Genomic DNA, 23,111 nt, shown 5'->3' with positions numbered 1-23,111 from the left:
AATCGCACAAATAGTACAGTCTTAAAAGGAGGCTACCATGAGGCCTAGAACGGTCATGGAGAATTTTATTTTGGGCTGTCTCTTTGACCTCAATTCTCAAGACTAGGCTCAGAGAGAATTTTCTGCTCTGGTTGGAAAACCCTGGCTCGAAGGATGGAGAGCAGATTTTAGGAAATGGATCACTCAACTGAAAGCCAGAAGCATCTGAATTGTCCTGTGGACATTTGCAGACAGAAGGAAGAGAGAGGAGTCCTTCAGGAGAAGGTTGCCCGGATAAACTGTGACCTGGACACCTTCAGTTCTAAGAAGGGCAAGAAAGGGTGCTAGGACCTTTGTGAATACTCTCAGAGCACAGGATAGGCCAAAAGGCAGTACAACAAGGTGGAAACGACTCTCTGCCACTGCAAAATCAAAGAAAGCACTGATAATTTGGATAAAATGGTAATATGTAGACAGGCATCTTGGATGTCTACAGATGTTAGGTATTCCCCTTGCCTTAAAGAAGCAAAGACTGACCTTGTGGATTACGTGTCAAATTTTGGAATTTGAGGATATTGTTTGAAGGATTTTAAGTCCAGAATAAGACCCATACCCATATTGGCTTTGGTACTGTGAGCAACTTTGAACAGAAATTGGTGCAAATACTCCATGGGACAAGAGATGATTCAGGGCATTCTGATAATCTTCCTGTCCTTGGGCAGAGGCAAACTAACAGATGGCCCCTCACTCTTAGGAGTGAGGGCACCACTTCATTGGGAAGAGGGCTTTAGGAAGTTTTGGTGGGCTTTGTGGGCCAAGCCTTGCACCAGTAGAAAGGCCTGAACTTTGAAGTCAAAGTCTGAATACAGCAATCTGATGCTTTGCATTGTTAAGAGGTAGAGGCTCCTCAGGGGAGGGGTTTTGAATCTTCCATTGTAAAAGTAAAAATTTTCCCTTTCTGTGACATCTTTTATGAATTGGTCAGTCAGGGCTCCACAAATCCCAGGGATCAGCTCGCTATGGCGAGTGGCGACTAGAAATTGCATCATGGCCCAAGGGCTTTTGACAGTAATCCGCATCCACCTCCCCCGCTTGCTGACCACACTATTGCCAGAAGACAGCCACAGCGTGGTCGTCCAGTTCTGGGAGGGCGTCTATTGACGCCCACCCAGAACTCTGCTGCCCCACGGGGCAAACTCTGTGATTGCTGTGCTCATTCGGACACTGCTGATCACAGATACAGTGAAGGAAAAAAGTATTTGATCCCCTGCTGATTTTGTACATTTGCCCATTGACAAAGAAATGATCAGTCTCTAAATTTAAATGATAGGTTTATTTTACTTTAACATCATGTGCTTCATGTGCTATACAAAGCTTCAGGACAGACTGGATCCTTACTTAAATTCCAGGAAGAGATCATCTGAGCCCTTGCGTTTCCAGACAGTGCTTCACCTCACCTTCGCAATCCAAATGCAGTAAACCGGCTGCATGAGAGGCATTTTCCTTATGTCCTCCCTGGTACCCCTACCCAACGAGCCCCCCAAAGAAGATGTTGTGTCTGTAGCAAGCGCGGATATAGGTGTGACACTCGCTATTATTGTCCCTCCTGTCCTGACAATCCTGGTCTTTGCATTGATGAATGTTTTGAACGCTACCATACACTAGTGTAGTATTAGCGTAGGGTACAGCACTGCACAGACTAGGACACACTTTCACAGGGTCTCCCAAGATGCCATCGCATTTTGAGAGACCCGAACCTGGAACTATTACAGTTACAAAAAAAAAAAAAAAAAGTGTAAAAAAAAAAATAGGTGTCGTTTTATTGTTCTCTCTCTATATATATTGTTCTGCTCTTTTTTTACTGTATTCTGCAATGTTTTATTGTTATTATGTTTTATCATGTTTGCTTTTCAGGTATGTAATTTTTTTATACTTTACTGTTAACTGTGTTTTATTCTTAACCATTTTTTTGTTTTCAGGTATGTCATTCAGCTGCAGCGCGGATTTATTTATCTTGACAGCAACAGCGTTTGCTCCCACGATACATAAAGCCGTGACTCCAACGCTGTAGGAGGCGATTTCACCACCACAGTTAAAAAAAAGAGCATATATGCCGAAGCATGGGGGCAGCAGGGGTGGAGGAGCGATTTGCTCCTAACTTTTGGGGCGGATGCCCCCATGCTTTGGCATATATACATTTTAGGCACAGATTGCGTTAAAAAATGTTTTATTTTTTACTATGTTTTTTTGTATTTGATTTGCAGGTATGGGAAGTCTTACTGTTATACTGTAATGTTACTTTGTTTTATTGTTAACCATCATTTTCTTAGCAGGTACGCCATTCAGATGCAGCGCGGATTTATTTATCTTGACAGGAACAGCGTTTGCTCCCACAATACATGAAGCCGTGACTGCAGCGCTGTAGGAGGTGATTTCACCACCACAGTTAAAAACAAAATGGTGCATGTATGCCCATCATTAGAAGTGGGTGGATAAGGGGGGGCGAGGCCAAGATGGCGCTGTGAGAGGACGTCTGGAACGAGAGCTCCGCCGAGATCCTAGGCTCTCTCTCCCTCACGGCCGCAACGAGACCCGGATTCCAGGCACAAAGCACCTACATGCACCGCCGCTCAGCCCGGGCTCCACGAGGAAGGGGTAAGAAGCTCAAATTTCCCCCTGTGACTGTGGAACTGGAGCCGGCCTGTGCAGACCGCGTGGAGGCCGGGACGTGCTCCTATACCAATATGGCGTTCCAGACGGAGCAGGCAGGACAATCCTCTCCTAACCGGGTCTGGCTGATGTTCTGGCAGCTATTGCAAACTGCCAGGCCTCCATCACCACCCTAACTACTAAGGTTGATGCTGTGCAATTAGATGTGGGGCTTATTAGGCAAGATATGGACAAAATGCGCTCCAGATTGACCACCGCTGAGCAGCGCCTGGGACAAGTAGAGGACACTGTGAAAAAACATGGAGCTGACCTCTGTGCCCTACACACTAAAATAAGGGCCCTTGAATACAAATCTGAAGATGCGGAAAATCACAACAGGAGGAACAACCTCCGCATTGTTGGCATGGCGGAGGGGGCTGAGGGTCAGCGTCCAACTGAGTTTGTGGAGGAATTGCTCCGTTCCCTCCTGCCAGAGGCCCAGTTCTCGCCCTTTTATGCTATTGAGAGGGCCCCCTGCATCCCACCTAAGCCGGGTCCCCCCGAGTACGCCTCCACGCACATTCATCCTCAAGTTCCTGAACTTTAGGGATAGAGATGAGGTGCTCAGAGCGGCCAGAGTGAAGGGCGAATTGCTGTACCAAAACAACAAAATCCTCATATTTCCTGACTACTCAGCGGAAACTCAAAAATTGAGGCGATCCTTCGATCATGTCAAAGCAGCCATGCGGCTCAAGGGCATCTGTTACAGCATATTGCTTCCTGCACGACTAAAGGTTCAGGACGGGGAGACAACCAGATTTTTCACCTCCCCCCGGGACGCTCCTGCATGGCTGGAGTCGCTCCCTCCAAATCGCTGAGGAATGGTATATCAATCCTGAGGATCACCTTCTCTACATGCTGCAGGATGGCTACATCCCACTTGCAAGCGAGCCCCTATTTGCACCTGTTGTGCCTTTCTTTCTTTAACCGACTGACATTTTGTAACGTTCAAGTACTGTGCCCCTGGTAAGACCAGGTGATATTTGACTGTAAGCCTGCCAATTTACACATTGGGATTAACGGTGCCTTAAACAGGGATACCAGCAATTGATGGATTCCCTGGGTAAAGCTACACGAGTGTGGCTACACCTATACACAGCACTACAAGACCACAGTTTCTATTCTATGCAGAATCCCATTCACTGTAATTCCAAGTGTACTATTGTCTAGCCAGCAGCGAACTCTAGTGGCAATTTCCTATCCTTCAAGAACATATCTCATTTTCATTACTGTCCCTTGGATGCTACATACGGGGTGATTTTCCTGATACTCAATTATAACCTGTGTTCACCTAGGAATAATGCCCCTAGCCACTCCATAGACGTACGGGTGCCTCCTGCACCAGTGAACTCTCCTGTGCTGCTGGACTAAGTTTCTTTGCATTTAATGGCACCTGGGTTTACTATGGAAGAAAATAACCCTTTTTTTTTACTGGGTTTACTATGGAAGAAAATAACCCTTTTTTTTACTGTTTTTTTCTTTTCCTTTTATTTTTCCTGTGGTAATGTTTGAAAAGAGCCTGAAAAACTTCTTCTGGTGTTCTCTCCTGTTTCCTTTTGGCGGCAGAGTCTCTCACCGCTATATGTGGACAGACCATATCCACTAAGTGACTACACACACTGGTTCACGTCCCCTGACATTGGGTGTTTAATGTTTGGGAAAATAGACATTCCTAGGTTGGGGTGGGGAATGGTTGGGGGGGGGGGGGTTGTTGGTTTATCTGTTAACTGTTTTTTTACAGGTGCTTTATTTTGTCTATACCTCAAGTCCAGTGACATGGAATTGTATGTGATGCTATATGTTTTGACTGGGTCGGATGGCTGGCCCCGTGGGCAGGTCATCCCTACACTTATCCCACCCTTGACCCCCAATGGCTGAGTTCACAATCATTTCATGGAATGTACGGGGCCTTAACTCAGCGGTGAAGCGATCCCTGGTATTCCGTTTTTTACAAAAATATAACCCGGCAGATTTGCATCCTGCAGGAGACACATCTGCAGGGAAACAAAACTGTCTGCCTTAAAAAAGCTTGGGTAGGCCAAAATCACCACTCCACTTACTCTACGTATGCTCGCGGGGTCAGCATCCTAGTTCGTAAGACTTTACCATTTCGGCATCTTGAGGTCAGAACGGACAAGGAGGGAAGATTTATTATAATTCTTGCTAATATATACGATAAGGATGTGGTGTTGGTGGGGATCTATATACCACCACCAGCATCAGGCCAGATCCTTCACGAGATCACGCAAATTGTGGTACAGTTTGACACAGCCTTAGTCTTCCTCCTGGGTGACTTCAATATGGTCCCCTCGGTGGAACTAGACAGGCTACACTCGTCGGCTCCTAGCACTCCAGACCTCAGACAATGGGCGGATACTTTCGTCCTCACTGACGTATAGAGACACATGCACCCGACACAAAGGGAATACACTTGCCATTCCTCGTCACACAAAACCCTATCTCGAATTCATCTAGTATACGCCTCTAGCCTTGCTCTACAGTATGTCCAGGACCTGACTGAGCTTCCCAGGGGCATATCAGATCATGCACTCTTACGTCTAACGCTAACCTTAACTACTCCCCCCGGGACCCACCTATGGAGGTTATCCAGATTTTAGGCAAATGATGAGAGGCTGCAGGAACCTCTTACGGCCTCTATTTGTAACTTTTGGACAGACAACTCTGAATCTACCACCCCACCTATTCTTTGGGACTCCTTTAAGGCCTGGGCTAGAGGGGAATTCATGACTAGCATTGCTCGCCTTGCGAGAGTCCACTCATGCTGTGGAGGAGCTTGAAACGAGGGCTACTGCACTAGAGGCTGAGTTTGTCTCTGCCTCAGGGGATGAGAGGTACAGGGCATGGAAACAGGCGTTGCAAAGTCTCTCCACTGCTAGAGTAGCTCAGACAGACAAGGCTCTCCTATATTCGGCACAATGAGTATTTTAGCATGGTGGGAAGAATGGGAAACTTCTGGAATGGCTGGCTAAGGGTAGCATACCGTCCACTCCCATAGGCTCCATCAGGGACAGTTCAGGCCTTACTACTCTCTGTGCCCAATAGCATCAACAACCGTTTTAGAGAATATTTCGAAGAAGTGTATTCCTTCAGGACCGATATCACTTAATCTGCCCTCTCTTCCTTCCTTGACCCACTATCTATCCCTGTACTGTCTGAGGAGGCTAGAGAGGGCCTGGGAGGCAGATATTACACTTGAGGAGATACAAGTAGCTATGGGACACCTCCGTGGGGGGAAGGCTACGGGGCGGACGGCCTGCCGTCCGAGTTCTACTCAAACTTTACCGAACTTCTGGCCCCTAAGTTAACTTCGCTCCTGGCTAAGTTTGCAACACTGGAGGCTCTACCCGATTCGATGAATGAGGCAGTAATCGTGTTGGTTCCCAAGCTTGGCAAGGATCCCCTGGATTGTGCATCATACAGGCCCACATCCTTACTTAATGTTGACGCCAAGATCTTTGCTAAGGTTTTGGCCATCCGCCTGTCCCATGTTATAGAAGACCTGATCGGACTAGATCAGACCGGATTTATGCCGGGCAAGGGAACCAGCATAAAATATCCGGCGCCTTTTCTTGAATCTTACTGTCCCACATGACAACCCGGGTACCAGAGTCATTGCCTCCCTGGATGCCGAGAAGGCATTTGACTCAGTTGAATGGACCTACCTGTGGGAGGTATTGCACAAATTCGGGTTTGGCCCTAAGTTCTTCCACGGCATTCGGCTACTATACCATGCACCCAGAGCCTGCGTCCGTACAAATAATTGGCTATCAGATCCATTTGATTTGTTTTGCGACACGAGACAGGGGTGCCCGCTCTCCCCCAGCCTGTTTGCCCTGGCACTGGAGCCCCTGGCAATTTCGAACAGGAGTGCTCCAGATGTCCTGGGCATGCGGGTGGGTATGTTGGAGGAGCTGTCCCTGTACGCCGACGACGCGCTCCTATTTCTGAATAACGCCGGTCCCTCATACTAGCTGCCCTGCGAATCTTTGACGATTTTGGGGGGCTCTCGGTATTAAAATTAATTGGACTAAATCGGTACTGTTCGCCATTGATGATGGTGCTGCATCGGGAGTCCCTTCCTCACCGTTACAGTGGGTGAAGGAATTCAGATACCTCGGGGTCTTGATCACAAAAAAATCCTTCAGACTATATGGAAAATAATTTAACATGAATGCCCTACGTACAAAATGCGCTGCATGGGCAAACCTTCCACTAAACCTTCTGTGACGTATCAACCTCCTTAAGATGATGATACTGCCTAAATTAAACTACCTATTTTGGAACTGCCCTGTATGGGTCCCTGTCTCATTCTTTAGGGAGATTGACCGTGTGGGTTCTTTCATCTGGGGTGGCGGGACTCCTAGGTTGGCACGCTCCACCCTCTGGCTGCCTGCCCATCTGGGGGGCCTGGCCCTCCCAAATTTTCAAGTTTACTTCTGGGCTGCGATGCTTGTCTCGGTCCACTGGTGGTTTCAGAGCTCCAAGTCCAATGCTGCAGTCTGCCTTGAGGCTATTTGGGCTTGCTGGCTGACCTGCGCAACCTTCCCTACAGAGGCCCAGGGGCGTACCAAGGGGTCCCAGGACCTACACAGGCAACGTGGAGGGTCTGGGTGGCTGCCAGGCGACGTTACTTGAAACCGGGCCAATGGTCCCCTGAACAACCACTTTGGGGAAATCCAGCGTTGACACATTTCCGCACCATCCCGGACCCGCAGGTTTGGGCCCGCTATGGTAACACAACTCTGAGGCACGTAATGCCCCGAGGTGAGCTGATGCCTCTCTCAGAGATAATGACTACTTACCAGCTACCCCAATGGATGAGATTCAGATACTTACAACTCAGGCATGCGGCAAGGCCCAGTTCCCTCAAAAACCATTCCTTCAGGCCAATCCCATCGAGGAACTACTGACTCCTGGAGACCTTACTAAACCCCTTTCTACCTTGTATAGCGCACTCCTAGATAAGGACTCACTCCCCCAAGATAGAGTAACTATGGGAAATGTGGCATGGAGATATACCATCATTAGATAAAGAAGGTTATGAGGACTGTCTTGACTACTGCCCTAAAGTAGTAATAGCATCCAAAGATAAATTAATTCAGGTTAAATTCCTCCACAGGATCTATTATACTCCTCAGAGACTCCATCGTATTTTCCCAGATAGGGACCCCATGTGCCCCAAATGCAGGACTCAAGTTGGTACCTTCTTCCACATGTTCTGGGACTGCCCCATCATAGCGAACTACTGGGCAGCAGTGTTTAGTGGAATCAATTCTAGGCTGCAGATGTCCATTCCAGCCTCTCCTGAACTTGCCCTACTGGGGGTTCATGATGATGAGCAACGTTCTCACCATCTAAAACTACTCATCTCATATCTTCTCTTTTATGCCAAGAAGGAAATTTTCCTAAAATGGACTGACTCCTCTCCCCCATCACTCCCCTCCTGGAAAGCACAGATTGAGGCTGCCATTCCCATGTTTAGGATTATCTATATGAACCAGGGCTGTCCATGGAAATTTGAGAAAGTTTGGGCTCCATGGTTATCCTCCTCCAATATCCGCCAATAACGTATCTATAAGATTACTAGGGGGATGGAAGGGGAATACGGATGTTAGGTGATTTATCCTCCTTACTATGTATTAGTACTTATTGCACTGTGATCCACACCCTGCCCACACCAGTTTGATTTCTGTAGGTAATAATGTTTACTTCATATGTAGTGTTATGTCCACTGGTATACTTTAAAATTACCCTTTTATGATAATAAAGCACCTTTGTTAAAAAAAAAAAAAAAAAAAAAGAAGAAGTGGGTGGATAAAGGGAGATATTCTAATGGTGGCCATACCCACAGATCAATCTCTTTTTTTCTAACAGCCCACAGGCTGCATGAAAAAAAAAAAAAAAAAAAAAAAAAAAAAAAAAAAAAAGATTACAATATATGCCCCACAAGGACGTTGCCGGACTTTGAGTGGTTATACCAGAATGATGCCTGCCGGTTTAGGTATCATCTTGGTATTAGTCTTTTCAGCCAGCGGTCGGCTTTCATCTAAAAGCATTCCTAGCGGCTAATTAGCCTCTAGACTGCTTTTACAAGCAGTGGGAGGGAATGTGTCCCCCCCCCCCCACACCGTCTTCCACGGTTTTCTCTGGCTCTCCTGTCCCAACAGGGAACCTGAGAAGGCAGCCGGTGGTTTCCCGCCAGCTGACCATAGAGCCGATCAGAGACCAGAATGGCTCCAATCATCTCTATGGCCTAAGAAACCGGAAGCTACGAGCATTTAATGACTTAGATTTCGCTGGATGTAAACAGCGCCATTGGGAAATTGGGAAAAGCATTTCATCACACCGATCTTGGTGTGGTCAGATGCTTTGAGGGCAGAGGAGAGATCTAGGGTCTAATAGACCCCAATTTAAAAAAAAAAAAAAAGGAGTACCTGTCACTACCTATTGCTATCATAGGGGACATTTACATTCCCTGAAAGAACAATCAAAATGATAAAAAAAAAAAAAAAAAAAAATGAAAGGAACAGTTAAAAAATAAAATAAAAAAGCAAAATAAATAAATAAATAAATAAATAAAAAGCACCCCTGTCCCCCCCTGCTCTCACGCAAAGGCGAACGCAAGCGTCGGTCTGACATCATAAGTAATCAGCAATTGCACCACGCATGTGAGGTATCACCGCGAAGGTCAGACCGAGGGCAGTCATTTTAGCAGTAGACCTCCTCTGTAAATCTAAAGTGGTAACCTGTAAAGGCTTTTAAAAATATATGTAGTTTGTCGCTGTTGCACGTTTGTGCGCAATTTTAAAGCATGTCGTGTTTGGTATCCATGTACTCTGCCTAAGATCACCTTTTTAATTTTATCAAACATTTGGACAATATAGTGTGCTTTAGTGCATTACAATTTAAAAAAGTGTGTTTTTTCCAAAAAAAAAATGCGTTTGAAAAATCGCTGCGCAAATACTGTGTGGAATAAAAAAAATGAAACACCCACCATTTTAATCTGTAGGGCCTTTGCTTTAAAAAAATATATAATGTTTGGGGGTTCAAAGTAATTTTCTTGCAAAAAAAAAATTATTTTTTCATGTGAACAAAAAGTGTCAGAAAGGGCTTTGTCTTCAAGTGGTTAGAAGAGTGGGTGATGTGTGACATAAGCTTCAAAATGTTGTGTATAAAATGCCAGGACAGTTCAAACCCCCCCAAAATGACCCAATTTCAGAAAGTAGACACCCCAAGCTATTTGCTGAGAGGCATGTCGAGTCCATGGAATATTTTATATTTTGATACAAGTTGCAGGAAAAGACATTTTTTTTTTTTAATTTTTGCACAAAGTTGTCACTAAATGATATATTGCTCAAACATGCCATGGGCATATGTGAAATGACACCCCAAAATATATTAAGTTGCTTCTCCTGAGTACAGGGATACCACATGTGTGAGACTTTTTGGGAGCCTTCAGGCTTTGTAAGGGTGTAAATTTTTGATTTCACTCCTCACTGCCTATCACAGTTTCGGAGGCCATGGAATGCCCAGATGGTACAACCCCCCCAAATGGCCCCATTTTGGAAAGTAGACACCCCAAGCGTATGGTATTTTGCAGACCTCGCTTTTTGTCACAAAGTTTTAAAAATTTAAAAAAGAAAAAAAAAAAATTTCCTTTCTTTCTTTATTTTCAAAAACAAATGAGAGCTGCAAAATACTCAACCTGCCTCTCAGCAAATAGCTTGGGGTGTCTAATTTACGAAATGGGGTCATTTTGGGGGGGTTTGTACTGCCCTGCGATTTTAGCACCTCAAGAAATGAGAGGCAGTCAAACTAAAAGCTATGTCAATTCCAAAAAATGTACCCTAGTTTGTAGACGCTATAACTTTTGCGCAAACCAATAAATATACGCTTATTGACATTTTTTTTACCAAAGACACGTGGCTGAATACATTTTGGCCTAAATGTATGCCTAAAATTGAGTTTATTGGATTTTTCTTATAACAAAAAGTAGAAAATATCTTTTTTCTTTTTTTCAAAATTTTTGGTCTTTATCCGTTTATATCGCAAAAATAAAAATGACAGAAGCAATCAAATACCATCAAAAGAAAGCTCTATTTGTGTGAACAAAAGGACGCAAATTTCGTTTGGGTACAGCATTGCAGGACCGCGCAATTACCAGTTAAAGCAGCACAGTGCCAAATTGTAAAAAGTCCTCCGGTCTTTAGGCAGCCAAATGGTCCGGGGTTTAAGGGGTTAAAAACACTTATAAAACACTTATAAACGAAAACGCGGCTAAACGCCGGTACCGCGTTTAGCGTCTAAAATGTGGAAATCTTCGGCATCTGAACTCATTTTTTTGCCTTCAAAGAAAGGCTGTTAAACGCAACTGCCTAAAAACGACTGTAAACGAAACTGTGTACATGGTCACAAAGATAACATTGAATGAGTTCTGGGGCAGTTGAAAAAAGCATCCAACTGCCTCTGAACGTGCGTTTAGTAGCAGCAGTGTACATAGGGCCTAAAGGTAAAGGGCCAATCACAGCTGGTCACATGTAAACAAATGCCGGTTATCAGCATTTCCTTTTCTCAGTGCTGTCACAGCGTGAGGAAAGGAAAGCTGATAAACGGCTATCATGTGACAGGGGACATTTACACTGATAATCTGGGCACTGTGCAGCCTCATCAGTGCAAAATGTTATAACAGAAATGAAGAAAAAGGGGGGGGGGGGGGGGGGTTCCAAACTTTTCGGGCATTTTTCGTTTATCAAAAAATAAAAAACCCAGCAGTGATTCAACACCAAATTTGTGCATAAATAAATCAAATAGTGTGGCATTAAATTAATACAACATGACAGAAAATATACCATACTTAATCATGTTATATTAATTTAGCGCCACACTATTTGTTTTATTTATGCACAAATTTGGTATCACAGATTTTAGTGTGGGTTGCTTTTATGTGTTAAAAACTTCCAGAGCACAGAATTATTTTTGCTTTTATATTTGGTGATTAAATACAACCAAAAGAAAGCTCTATTTGGGTGAAAAAAATTATAAAATGTCATATGAGTAAAGTGCTGCATGACTGCTCAATTGTCTTTCAAAGTGTGACAGCGCTAAAAGCTGAATATTGGCCAGGGCAGGAAGGGGGTGAAAGTGCCCAGTAGGTAAGTGGTAAAAAAAAAATTGGCTCTTGACTTTTTTATCTGGCTCCTAGATTTAAAGCAAATTTGTCAAGCCCTGGGTTAAGTGCCTCTCTGAAAAGACATTTGCCACTAAAGAGCTTAGTTGTTTAGTGCTTTTTACAGGCAGCTTCTCAGGTGGCTTCTAGCCACAAGATTCTGCACATGTAAATAGATTAGGACCTGTTACAGTGACAGGGCCATTTTAGAAATTTGTCTCATCACATCATCACATGCTCCGAGATGTCCGCTCAAAAAAAATAAGAAATAAAAAAAAAAAGGAAGGTAACTGCTGTAATTGCTATGTTCTGGAATACAGGATCATGCTGGTTCTTGTTCATTGCCCTAGTCCAGTGTGCTTCAGTTTGACATGCCAAAATTGCTTCAAGAGCCGGTTGTAGGGCTGGGCCTGTAAGAGTTAACGGAGCCATTAAGAGCATCTCAAACATTATATCAGTAGAATCTTTGATGGAAGGAACATCCTCAATTGGTATTGTGAGGGGTTTGTTGAAGACTGAAATGGCAGGATCAACTACAGGAACAGACCACTTTTTAGTGAACTCTTTTTCCACTGGATAGAGCTTGGCAAAGATTTTTGGAGCAGTGAAAATCTTTTCTGGAGTGATCCTAGATTTTAAAAAAATGCTGCTTGGAGACACCTTCATGTGACCCAATACCTGGAAACCTTAGTTCACATGGTCCTTATTTACTAGAAGTATTCAGAGTGTTTTATAATTTAGAGAATACATCATTAAAAACAAGCGCAGAGACTAATTTTTTTTTTTATGCTGACCTACTTCAGGATATCAATTTACAGACCAGGAACAAGTAAACAGATTATGACTCCTGACCTTCTGTATATTCTGCTCTGTAGCCTAGTTCCAGCCAAGTTACTCAAACTATTGGGCCAGCACTACAGACAAGCAATAGCAACCTTAATCTTTTTCTCAAAACAGATATACTTTAAAGTGTCGACACAGTACAATATACTAGAAACAGAAACTTAGTGATCTATCATTATTCATACCCTTTCTAGTAGACTCATTTCCTGGAACTCCGGACTTGTATTTGATAGCCGCTGTAGAGTGTGAGTAAGATCATAGGACGTGGAGAAGTAAAATCCATCCACACTGAGAACATGGCTGATCATGGAAAGGAAGGATTTGTTATCCTGCAACTGTTAAAATAACAAGCATTAGAAAGAAAGACAGAGAGAGAGAGCGCGAGAGAGAGAGAGCGCGAGAGAGAGAGAGCGCGAGAGAGAGAGAGAGCGCGAGAGAGAGCGAGCGCGGGAGAGAGAGAGCGCGGGAGAGAGAGAGCGCGGGAGAGAGAGAGCGCGGGAGAGAGAGCGGGGGAGAGAGAGCGGGGGAGAGAGAGCGGGAGAGAGAGAGCGCGAGAGAGAGAGCGCGAGAGAGAGAGCGCGGGAGAGAGAGCGGGAGAGAGAAAGAGAGCACTCTCTACTAGGTTATTTTTTACTGCCAGTGTCTGGGAGATTTTCCTTCACTTCCTGTTCTGGAGGTAGAACAGAATTCACATTTTAGAGAGTTGTAAAAGTAACAAGAGTTTCCACTGAAGGATTGTCCCTCATTTCTTTCTCTGGGGACTCAGACAGTAATAAAATCTAAAACAAAAACAAAAAAACAAAAAACAAAATACCTTCTGGTACTTTACATACCCTGTTTTTTCTAATTGTATACTCTTGACTGAATGTATATTTTGGCTTAAAACCTATGTTAACGGTATGTGAAGCTTTAATAATAATAAAAAAAAATAATCATGGAAAAAAAATTCCTTTACATATACTTTGACAGTTAAAGCAGAACTCTATCCAAAACCTACCAAAGGATAGCTCTCTAGCAACCCATTGAAATCAACCGTGAAGTTCTGAAATAAAAAAAAAAAACAACCGCCTCATAGCAGAAAATAGATAACTCCTTTCCAGATGTGTTGTATATATTAGATGAGCATTAAAGTGATACCAAAAGGGTTCCATTAAAAAAAAAAAAAGTAAGGCATAAATGCTCTGTGTAACAATGTTGCACGGGATGGTCACTTTCTTCCTTTTCTGGCAGTCACCCTGCCAGCCCTGTTAGCTACTCCCCCCTCCTGGATGCCTCCTGCAGCAAGCACCCATGCTAGCGTACTAACAAATACAGTGCCAGTAAGCCACGCCCCCGATCACGCCTCACAAGAGTTTGACTGACAGCTGCAGGAGCCTGTTTTTCTGTGAAAACAGGTACTGGAACTGGAGACTGTGCTGGAGAGGTGACATGGTGGTAGTGGGGCATTTTATACTTTAATGCAGAGAATGCAATAAGGTAATAAAAAATTTAGACTTTAGCACTACTTATAAAAAATAAAAAAATAAACTTTGGCCAGGCTATGGACATTCAAATATGTATATTTAACAAGCAGTAAAACTTGTAAACAGGCCCTCACCGACCTCTGTATCCGCAGACACTGTGGAGAAATTCATCATCAAGGTTCACAAGGAAAGCAAGTCAAGTCAGGTCAGGTCTTAGCATATTTTTCTCTCCCCTCTTCATCTTCACATTAAAGAGACACTGTGACCTTAATCTTGTCTGTACAAAGGCCCATTTCCCCTTATACTAACCTTGCCATCGTACCCTCGCTATTCCTTCCTCTACTGCAGCAGTCCAAAATGCATGCAGCTTTAGTGTAAGAAGAGCAGGCAACTGCCTAATGTCCTACTCTGTGACAACGCTTGGGTCTAGAAGCCCTGAAAACATGATCAGTGCAGAGGAGGGAAAGGTGGTCTCTGCAGAGACACTGTCATTTTGCCCTGTAAGATTAGAAGCCTGTGTGATACAGTAAATTTTACAGATGAATTTCTCCATAGACGTTGTAGCACCAGAGGCCAATGGTGGCTGGTGAACTTTACTGATGTGTGGAATATAACCTCATTTTACAGTGGAATTCAAGTTTTTGGGGACTATTTATATTTACTATATTATGTTTGCACATAATTTGTAAAATGTTATTTTTAAAAGGGGGCACCCCAACACTTTTTTTGTTGTTGTTTATTTTCACCAGAATAGGCTGTTTCAACTAGAATCTGTAGGGGAAAAAAAAAAAAAGAGAAAAGCTAAGAAAATTAAATAATTCCCTGCGTTAAGTTCGGCTTTACACATCGTGTACCTGGGGTTTAGAGTTCAGAGTTAATGTGTTGCCTATAGCCATAGGGTGACCACCCTTTTGTAGAGTGCAGATATGCTGCCAAAAACCAGAAAGACTGCTATACCTTTAAGAAAAGAGCGTCATCATAATCCCCCAGGAATATGCACTGGCCAGCTGAGTAGTAGTACTAGGAGGAACAGAAAGATTTCTGAAAGAGAACCCTTTCACTGCATGCAGAGCCCAATGCACAAGGGCTGTGCCTGCTGCTCAATTATGCTGTGTTTCTGATAACTAGTCTGCATGAAGATATCAGCGTCCCTGCTGTATGATCTAACTGCAGACCAGCTTCCCTTAAGAAGAAAACAAGCACTGGGGAGTAACAACACATCTCAGTCAGTGAATGACAGTGCTAAATGCCACTGAATCTCTTGTGCTAAAAGCACAGTGTACAGCAGCAACCAATCAAAAGCCAGCCCACCACAACACATGCAGGTTTAAGATGTGTTAGGGCGGGTGGTGGAGATTGGTGCTGTCTGCTACCTCTGAGGGTTGGTGTGCAGCCTGTTACCTCTGGGAATAAGGGGGGGGCTTTGGGGTGTTGTGTGCAGCCTGTTACCTCTGGGAATGGGGGGGGGCTTTGGGGTGTTGTGTGGCAGCCTGTTAACTCCACTGGAGGGGGGGTGGTGTTATGCATTTTATCTACGGGGGAGGGGGTGGTGTGTGTGCAGCCTGTCACCTGGAGGGTAAGTGTGTGTTGGACAACCTGACAGCTATGTAGGGTGTGGGCGTGTGCAGAGTGTCACCTCTAGGCCGGCCCTGCTCTCCTCCCAGTAGGTAAGGTCACCACAGAGAGGGAAAGGAGTAGTGGTGTCAGGAGAAGGGGAGTGGGTGCCCTCTGGTGGTGGGAGGGGGCAAGGCAGGTTGTTCTGGCCTGCCTGCTGCCCACCCCCAGTCTGGCTCCCAACAGGCTGTGGACTGGCACTGGTCCGCTGCCCAGGGGTTGAGGATCCCTGTGTTAGGGGATTACAAATAAAATGTCCTTAAAGAAGAAGTAAACCTTAAAAACTAAAATATACAAGCATATAAGGTATTTTGGCAGAAAAGAATTTTAAGTCTCTTCTTCAAAAAAAAAAAAAAAAAATTAATAAAAAATATTTTATTTACCTTCTTAGTCATTTTTTTCATATGCACACATACTTCAGCCCATGTGTAAAACAGTGTACAGTGCCAGCCCATTCCCAGCATCGCTATACATGGTGCCAAGATAATGTAAATCCAGTGTCCAGAGTTAAGTGTATAAATAGGTGCAGGTATGCTGCGTACTTGCACATTATGGCAAATTTAGGCCACCACCATCACAAGTAAATTCCACTTTAACAGATGACTGGCACCTCAGCATGGCAGATCACCAGCAGCCTGGACATTTCTCCAGAAAGGCAACCGGTGCCTGTTTGCACATGTTCCCTTGCGCACTACCAAATCAGGAGGCACCAGTTTAACTGAACGGAGAATAAAAAGGTGGAAAATGTAAAATGGTGGACTGGGCATAAGGTGCACAGCAGCCAGAGTAAAAACACTACTGCCTAATTTGAATAAAAAGGGTTTCTTACATAAAACTTTTTCGCAGAAGAGAGTTTAATAAGACTCGTGGCCACTCATTACAATTAGAAGAAAAGAGGTTTAACCTTAAACTACGTAGAGGGTTCTTTACTGTAAGAGCGGCAAGGATGTGGAATTCCCTTCCACAGGCGGTGGTCTCAGCGGGGAGCATTGATAGCTTCAAGAAACTATTAGATAATCACCTGAATGACCGCAATATACAGGGATATGTAATGTAATACTGACACATAATCACACACATAGGTTGGACTTGATGGACTTGTGTCTTTTTTCAACCTCACCTACTATATGTAACATAGAAAAAAAAAATTTTAGCTTGCACAGAACCTACATAAAAGTTATAAGCAAGTACAGAGGGTGAACGGTCATGGCTTTGGTACCGATTACTCTACAAGGATTCCCCAGATAAATTGGCCTGACCTGAATAGTGGAGTCCTGTTCTAACTGGAACACAGATTGGTTTGTTTCCGACAACTACAGGAAGACAAGACCAGCAAGGAGAACACCAGTATAATTAATGGCTTAGTCTTCTGAGTACACTAAGCATAACTAAGCTGATGTGAGGTGGGAGGGGTTATAGACTCAAGGGGGCTGGCCTTCATTTTTTTGTATGCCTAGTGTCTGTTCCACCTGTATGTGGCAGGTATAACTCTAGGTTGCGTATTATAATCAAAGCTGTGTCCCTCAATGGACAACAGATACGGGACAGCGTCAGTGATGGTGTAGCATATCACTCCAGGAAGCGGACATTTCCTCATGTTAAAATGATACAACAAAGATGGGGCATTTTTGTGAGGAGGGGCAGAAGTGTGAGTTGGAGTGCTGAAAACGTTGCCTCCCATACACATTATTTTTGCTAAAGTAACCATGCATGTTACCTGTAGTTTGCAAAAACTCACCTGAGTATCAGTTAAATGCAAAATTGTCTTTTTATAGGAAATAACATCAAAGTCTGTGGCTTTCCAAATGGAATGATTAAACAGATCCCCTACTTTCTTCTTTCTGGTAATCACAATTAGATACATTCCTGATGAAGAAAATTGTATACATTTTAAAATATTTTGGAAACTTATGTCAATAAATACCCAACGGCACATGAGACATATATAAGCAAGTCTTACAGAGGAAACCCAGACATGCGATCTTCCCGACTGTGGAGTGTAGTAAAAAAGTGTGTAATTCACAAGAGATGTTGAACAAAACACAAATCCATTGACATTTACAACAGTAAAACACGTTTGTTTCGTTGTTTGTAAGGAATTTTACTTTAAAGCTGATCTCGATGTTTCATTTAACATTAAATTATTAATTTGGATCAAGTTTACTTCACTAACAGTTGCAGCGGCTGTGTGCACTGTATAAACTGTACGTAGCCTCAGCTATATACAGCATACAGCTCTGTGTTCCGCAATGGGATGAGAACTTTTTATCCCATTCTCGAAACAAAATCAAGTCAGGATGAGAGCTGCTCAGCCATTCAGAGGAAGCTTTGTATCCTATGAATAAATACAAAGCTTCCTCTAATTGGCTAAGGTGGACAGCTGGGCTGATGAGGTTCCAATTAATTAGAGGAAACTTTGTATTCATTCATGGAATACAAAGCTTCCTCTGAATGGTTGAGCAGCCTAAAACCTGGTTTGATTTTGTTCCAGGAATGGGACAAAAATTTTTCATTTTGCTGCAAATGTTAGTGAAGTAAATAGCTATTCAAAAGGTAACTGAAACATGGAAGCTCAGCTTTAACTTTTAAAGGGATGCCATATCTTTCCTATGGTATGACTAAGGCCTTATTGGCTGAAACGCGTCAACTGACTTAATCTGCGTTTGTTCACTGTGGCTATTTAATAAAATTTTGAAATTTTAAGAGCAACAACTGGAGTGCGGATCAGTTTTTCCATACTTTACTCAGCCAGCAACTGTGGATCGAGCACTTGGGAGCTCTGCTATCTATGTGGTGTATGGGTAGTAGCACTGACTTTTCTATTTATACTTCCTATGCTGCCTTTAAAAACATGTTTTGCATAAGCCTTAAAAAAACACTTGAAATCCACAAACTTTTTTTTTTTTTTTTTTAACATATACTCCTAAAATAAGTGACTTGCAAAACCCTAATGTCATATGCAGCAATTCCCCTGACACGATGTCTGCATTACTGAAACTTTTATAACATTATTTTCCCATGTCAATGTTTCCTCTATAATACACAGAAAAATTGTGCTGTAGCTACAAAAAAATCCCTCAGCTGCATCAAGCCATTAAAAAAAAAAAAAAAAAAAAAAAAAAAACCAAAAAAAAAAACTGTAAAATACAGAAGTTACTATTCAAGAGATAAAGCCAAGGGAGAAAAAAAAAAAAAAACAGTAGCGGGTATTTAAAAGTGTATTTCGAGCAAACTTTAAAAATACAGTAATTGTACTCTGGAAATTGGATATGTCCTCTTGAAGCAAGAGTAAAAAAAAAATATATGTTATACTTCCCTGCACTGTGCAAGAGTATGGCAACAACCCATCCCCAACCTCTCTTTCTAGGGTCCCAGCCGGCACTCTTGGCTCGTTCATGTGCCACCACAGGAACCTGCTTACTAAGGTGGCACACATGTGGGCTCGCTCCCGAGCCAGGCTGTGTGTGTCTAGTGACACAAACATCCCGGCCTGGCCCCACACCCCGCTCACTGGATTTGACTGACAGAAGCAGGAGCCAATGGCTCCCACTGCTCTCAGCCAAGCTTGTGAGAGTGGAGAGAGAAGACCAGCAGACGGGCACAGAACTGGAATGATACAGGACTCTGGTAAGTATCTTGGTATGTGGGGGGGGAGGTTGGAAAAAGCGGCTCAAAGGTTTTTTTACCCAAATGCATAGAATTCATTAAAGTGTTTGTTACCCTAAAAAAAAAAAAAAAAAAATGAAAATGGATCATGGATCCTGTTCCCTTAAAGCATGTTATACAGCACAGTGCTTGTGGGGTGTAATTTGGCCCTCTCTATCACCTGAAATACCTGGCTGATCCTGCCTGGCTATGCCCTCCACCCTGTAAACTGACCACAGATTATCATGGCTGCTAAGCCCTGACACCGTGGTCAGTTTACGTGCTCCATCATTCCACTACTATTTGCAGCTCTCCTCTGTCCTCCTCCCCCCTCCCTCCCTGTCAGCTCTGTCCACTCCACGATCCTCCCATCCTACTGCTTTCATATTACAACAACCTTTCAACAATCCCCTCAGCTATGTTAAATAATGTCCCCAGTGCATTTTTTTTTTACCTGCCACTGTGTACCTAATTTTAGAGCGGACGGCCGTCTCTCTCCTCCTCCTGGCTGATGTCAACGGGGGTTTCTAAGCCCCGTCCGCTTTGCTGTCAGCTCGAGAGAGGAGAGAGGTCATGTGAGCGCCGATCGGCATACTGAAATCAAGTACACAGTGGCAGTTTTTTTTTTAATGCACTAGGGACAATATTAAACATAGCCGAGGGGATTGTAGCAAGGTTGTTGCATGGCTAAACAACTACTTTAAGGCAAAAAGCCAATTGACTTTAGAACCACTTGAATTCATTGCATTACAGTGCCCACATATAAAGGTGATATACTTGAATAAAGGAAACGTAGAGGCTGCCTTTTTAATAGATCATTCAGGAAACAAATATCAATAGATATAATGGTGTAGTGTGGAAAAATAAGTACACCTTGGCTTCACAAGCTAGTATTACCCCTCATATATGATATGATCTCAGGGTGGAGGAGATCAGGGAGCATTTATTCCCAGTCTCCTTTTGTCAAGAACTCTAAGCATGTAAGGCCCCTTCACACCTGAGCAATTTTCTGTTTGAAGCTTGTAGCTCTAAAACGCTCAACAAGCCAAATCCCATTCATTTCAATGTGCTTTTTGGCAGATTACAAGCAATTTTGGCCCCATAGATTTTAATAGAAATGCCTGACTTGAGTGTTTTACAAGCTTTTTCTGCTCAAATAGCAGCTTCTCACCTAATTTCCTCTCTCTCTTCTCCCCCCAGTGCTTTCTATTGGCTAAACAAAAACACCTGAAGCTGTAAAATGCTTGTAATACACTTCTAAAAAGCTGCAAAAAAGCTTTAAAAAAAATGCCAGAAAAATGGCAGTAAATCAATATGCTCAGGTGTGAATGGAAATCCTGCAACTGCTGCCAGGTGCAGAAACCAATATCAGGACAGTTTATATTCTATTTTAACCACTTGACGACCGCCTCACGCCGATGTACGTCGGCAAGGTGGCACGGACAGGCAAAATCACGTACATGTACGTGATTTGCCTTCCGCGGGTGGGGGGTCCGATCGGACCCCCCCCCCCGGTGCCCGAGGCGGTCGTCTTTTGTCCCACGGCGATCGGAGGTGAGGGGGAGGCCATCCGTTCGTGGCCCCCCCCCCTCGCGAACGCCGCCGGCCGATCGAATCATTCCTTTGCTGCTGTATGCTAAACAGCAGTAAAGGAAATGATGTCATCTCTCCTCGGCTCGGTAATTTCCGTTTCGGCCCGAGGAGAGAAGACAGGTATGTGAGTGCACAACACTACACACACACAGTAGAACATGCCAGGCACACAAAACACCCCGATCCCCCCCCCCCCGATCGCCCCCCGATCACCCCCCCCCCCCCCCTGTCACAAACTGACACCAGCAGTTTGTTTTTTTTTTTGTTTTTTTTTCTGATTACTGCATTGGTGTCAGTTTGTGACAGTTACAGTGTTGGGACAGTTAGTATTAGCCCCCTGTAGGTCTAGGATACCCCCCAAACCCCCCCTAATAAAGTTTTAACCCCTTGATCACCCCCTGTCACCAGTGTCGCTAAGCGATCATTTTTCTGATCGCTGTATTAGTGTCGCTGGTGACGCTAGTTAGGGACCTAAATATTTAGGTTCGCCGTCAGCGTTTTATAGCGACAGGGACCCCCATATACTACCGAATAAATGTTTTAACCCCTTGATGGCCCCCTAGTTAACCCTTTCACCACTGATCACCGTATAACTGTTACGGGTGACGCTGGTTAGTTTGTTTATTTTTTATAGTGTCAGGGCACCCGCCGTTTATTACCGAATAAAGGTTTAGCCCCCTGATCGCCCGGTGGTGATATGCGTCGCCCCAGGCAGCGCCAGATTAGCGCCAGTACCGCTAACACCCACGCACGCAGCATACGCCTCCCTTAGTGGTATAGTATCTGATCGGATCAATATCTGATCCGATCAGATCTATACTAGCGTCCCCAGCAGTTTAGGGTTCCCAAAAACACAGTGTTAGCGGGATCAGCCCAGATACCTGCTAGCACCTGCATTTTGCCCCTCCGCCCGGCCCAGCCCAGCCCACCCAAGTGCAGTATCGATCAATCACTGTCACTTACAAAACACTAAATGCATAACTGCAGCATTCGCAGAGTCAGGCCTGATCCCTGCGATCGCTAACAGTTTTTTTGGTAGTATTTTGGTGAACTGGCAAGCACCAGCCCCAAGCAGCGTCAGATTAGCGCCAGTACCGCTAACACCCACGCACGCAGCATACGCCTCCCTTAGTGGTATAGTATCTGAACGGATCAATATCTGATCCGATCAGATCTATACTGGCGTCCCCAGCAGTTTAGGGTTCACAAAAACGCAGTGTTAGCGGGATCAGCCCAGATACCTGCTAGCACCTGCATTTTGCCCCTCCGCCCGGCCCAGCCCACCCAAGTGCAGTATCGATCGATCACTGTCACTTACAAAACACTTAACGCATAACTGCAGCGTTCGCAGAGTCAGGCCTGATCCCTGCGATCGCTAACAGTTTTTTTGGTAGCTTTTTATTGAACTGGCAAGCGCCAGCGGCCTAGTACACCCCGGTCGTAGTCAAACCAGCACTGCAGTAACACTTGGTGACGTGGCGAGTCCCATAAGTGCAGTTCAAGCTGGTGAGGTGGCAAGCACAAGTAGTGTCGCGCTGCCACCAAGAAGACAAACACAGGCCTGTCGTGCTCATAATGCCCTTCCTGCTGCATTCGCCAATCCTAATTGGGAACCCACCGCTTCTGCAGCGCCCGTACTTCCCCCATTCACATCCCCAACCAAATGCAGTCGGCTGCATGAGAGGCATTTTCTTTATGTCCTCCCGAGTACCCCTACCCAACGAACCCCCCCAAAAAAGATGTTGTGTCTGCAGCAAGCGCGGATATAGGCGTGACACCCGCTATTATTGTCCCTCCTGTCCTGACAATCCTGGTCTTTGCATTGGTGAATGTTTTGAACGCTACCATCACTAGTTGAGTATTAGCGTAGGGTACAGCATTGCACAGACTAGGCACACTTTCACAGGGTCTCCCAAGATGCCATCACATTTTGAGAGACCCGAACCTGGAACCGGTTACCGTTATAAAAGTTAGTTACAAAAAAAGTGTAAAAAAGAAAAAAAATATATAAAATAAAAAAAAATAGTTGTCGTTTCATTGTTCTCTCTCTCTCTATTCTCTCTCTCTATTGTTCTGCT

At 44.2% G+C, this 23,111-nt stretch overlaps 1 protein-coding gene across 1 annotated transcript in view; it reads right to left on the bottom strand.

Moving 5' to 3' along the window:
* Positions 1-23,111, bottom strand: part of SACM1L (SAC1 like phosphatidylinositide phosphatase) — a 281,982-nt gene that overhangs the window by 201,940 nt on the left and 56,931 nt on the right. Inside the window, exons 4-5 of the mRNA XM_073630675.1 lie at positions 17,534-17,661; positions 12,904-13,053 (exon numbers count right to left, since the gene is read on the bottom strand). Coding sequence (XP_073486776.1) covers positions 12,904-13,053; positions 17,534-17,661 — 278 coding nt within the window. The remainder of the gene's footprint in view (positions 1-12,903; positions 13,054-17,533; positions 17,662-23,111) is intronic.

The sequence above is a fragment of the Aquarana catesbeiana genome, linkage group LG05 (assembly GCF_042186555.1).
Source record: "Aquarana catesbeiana isolate 2022-GZ linkage group LG05, ASM4218655v1, whole genome shotgun sequence".
NCBI lineage: Eukaryota > Metazoa > Chordata > Amphibia > Anura > Ranidae > Aquarana > Aquarana catesbeiana.
This window is presented reverse-complemented; position numbering and strand designations above follow the sequence as displayed.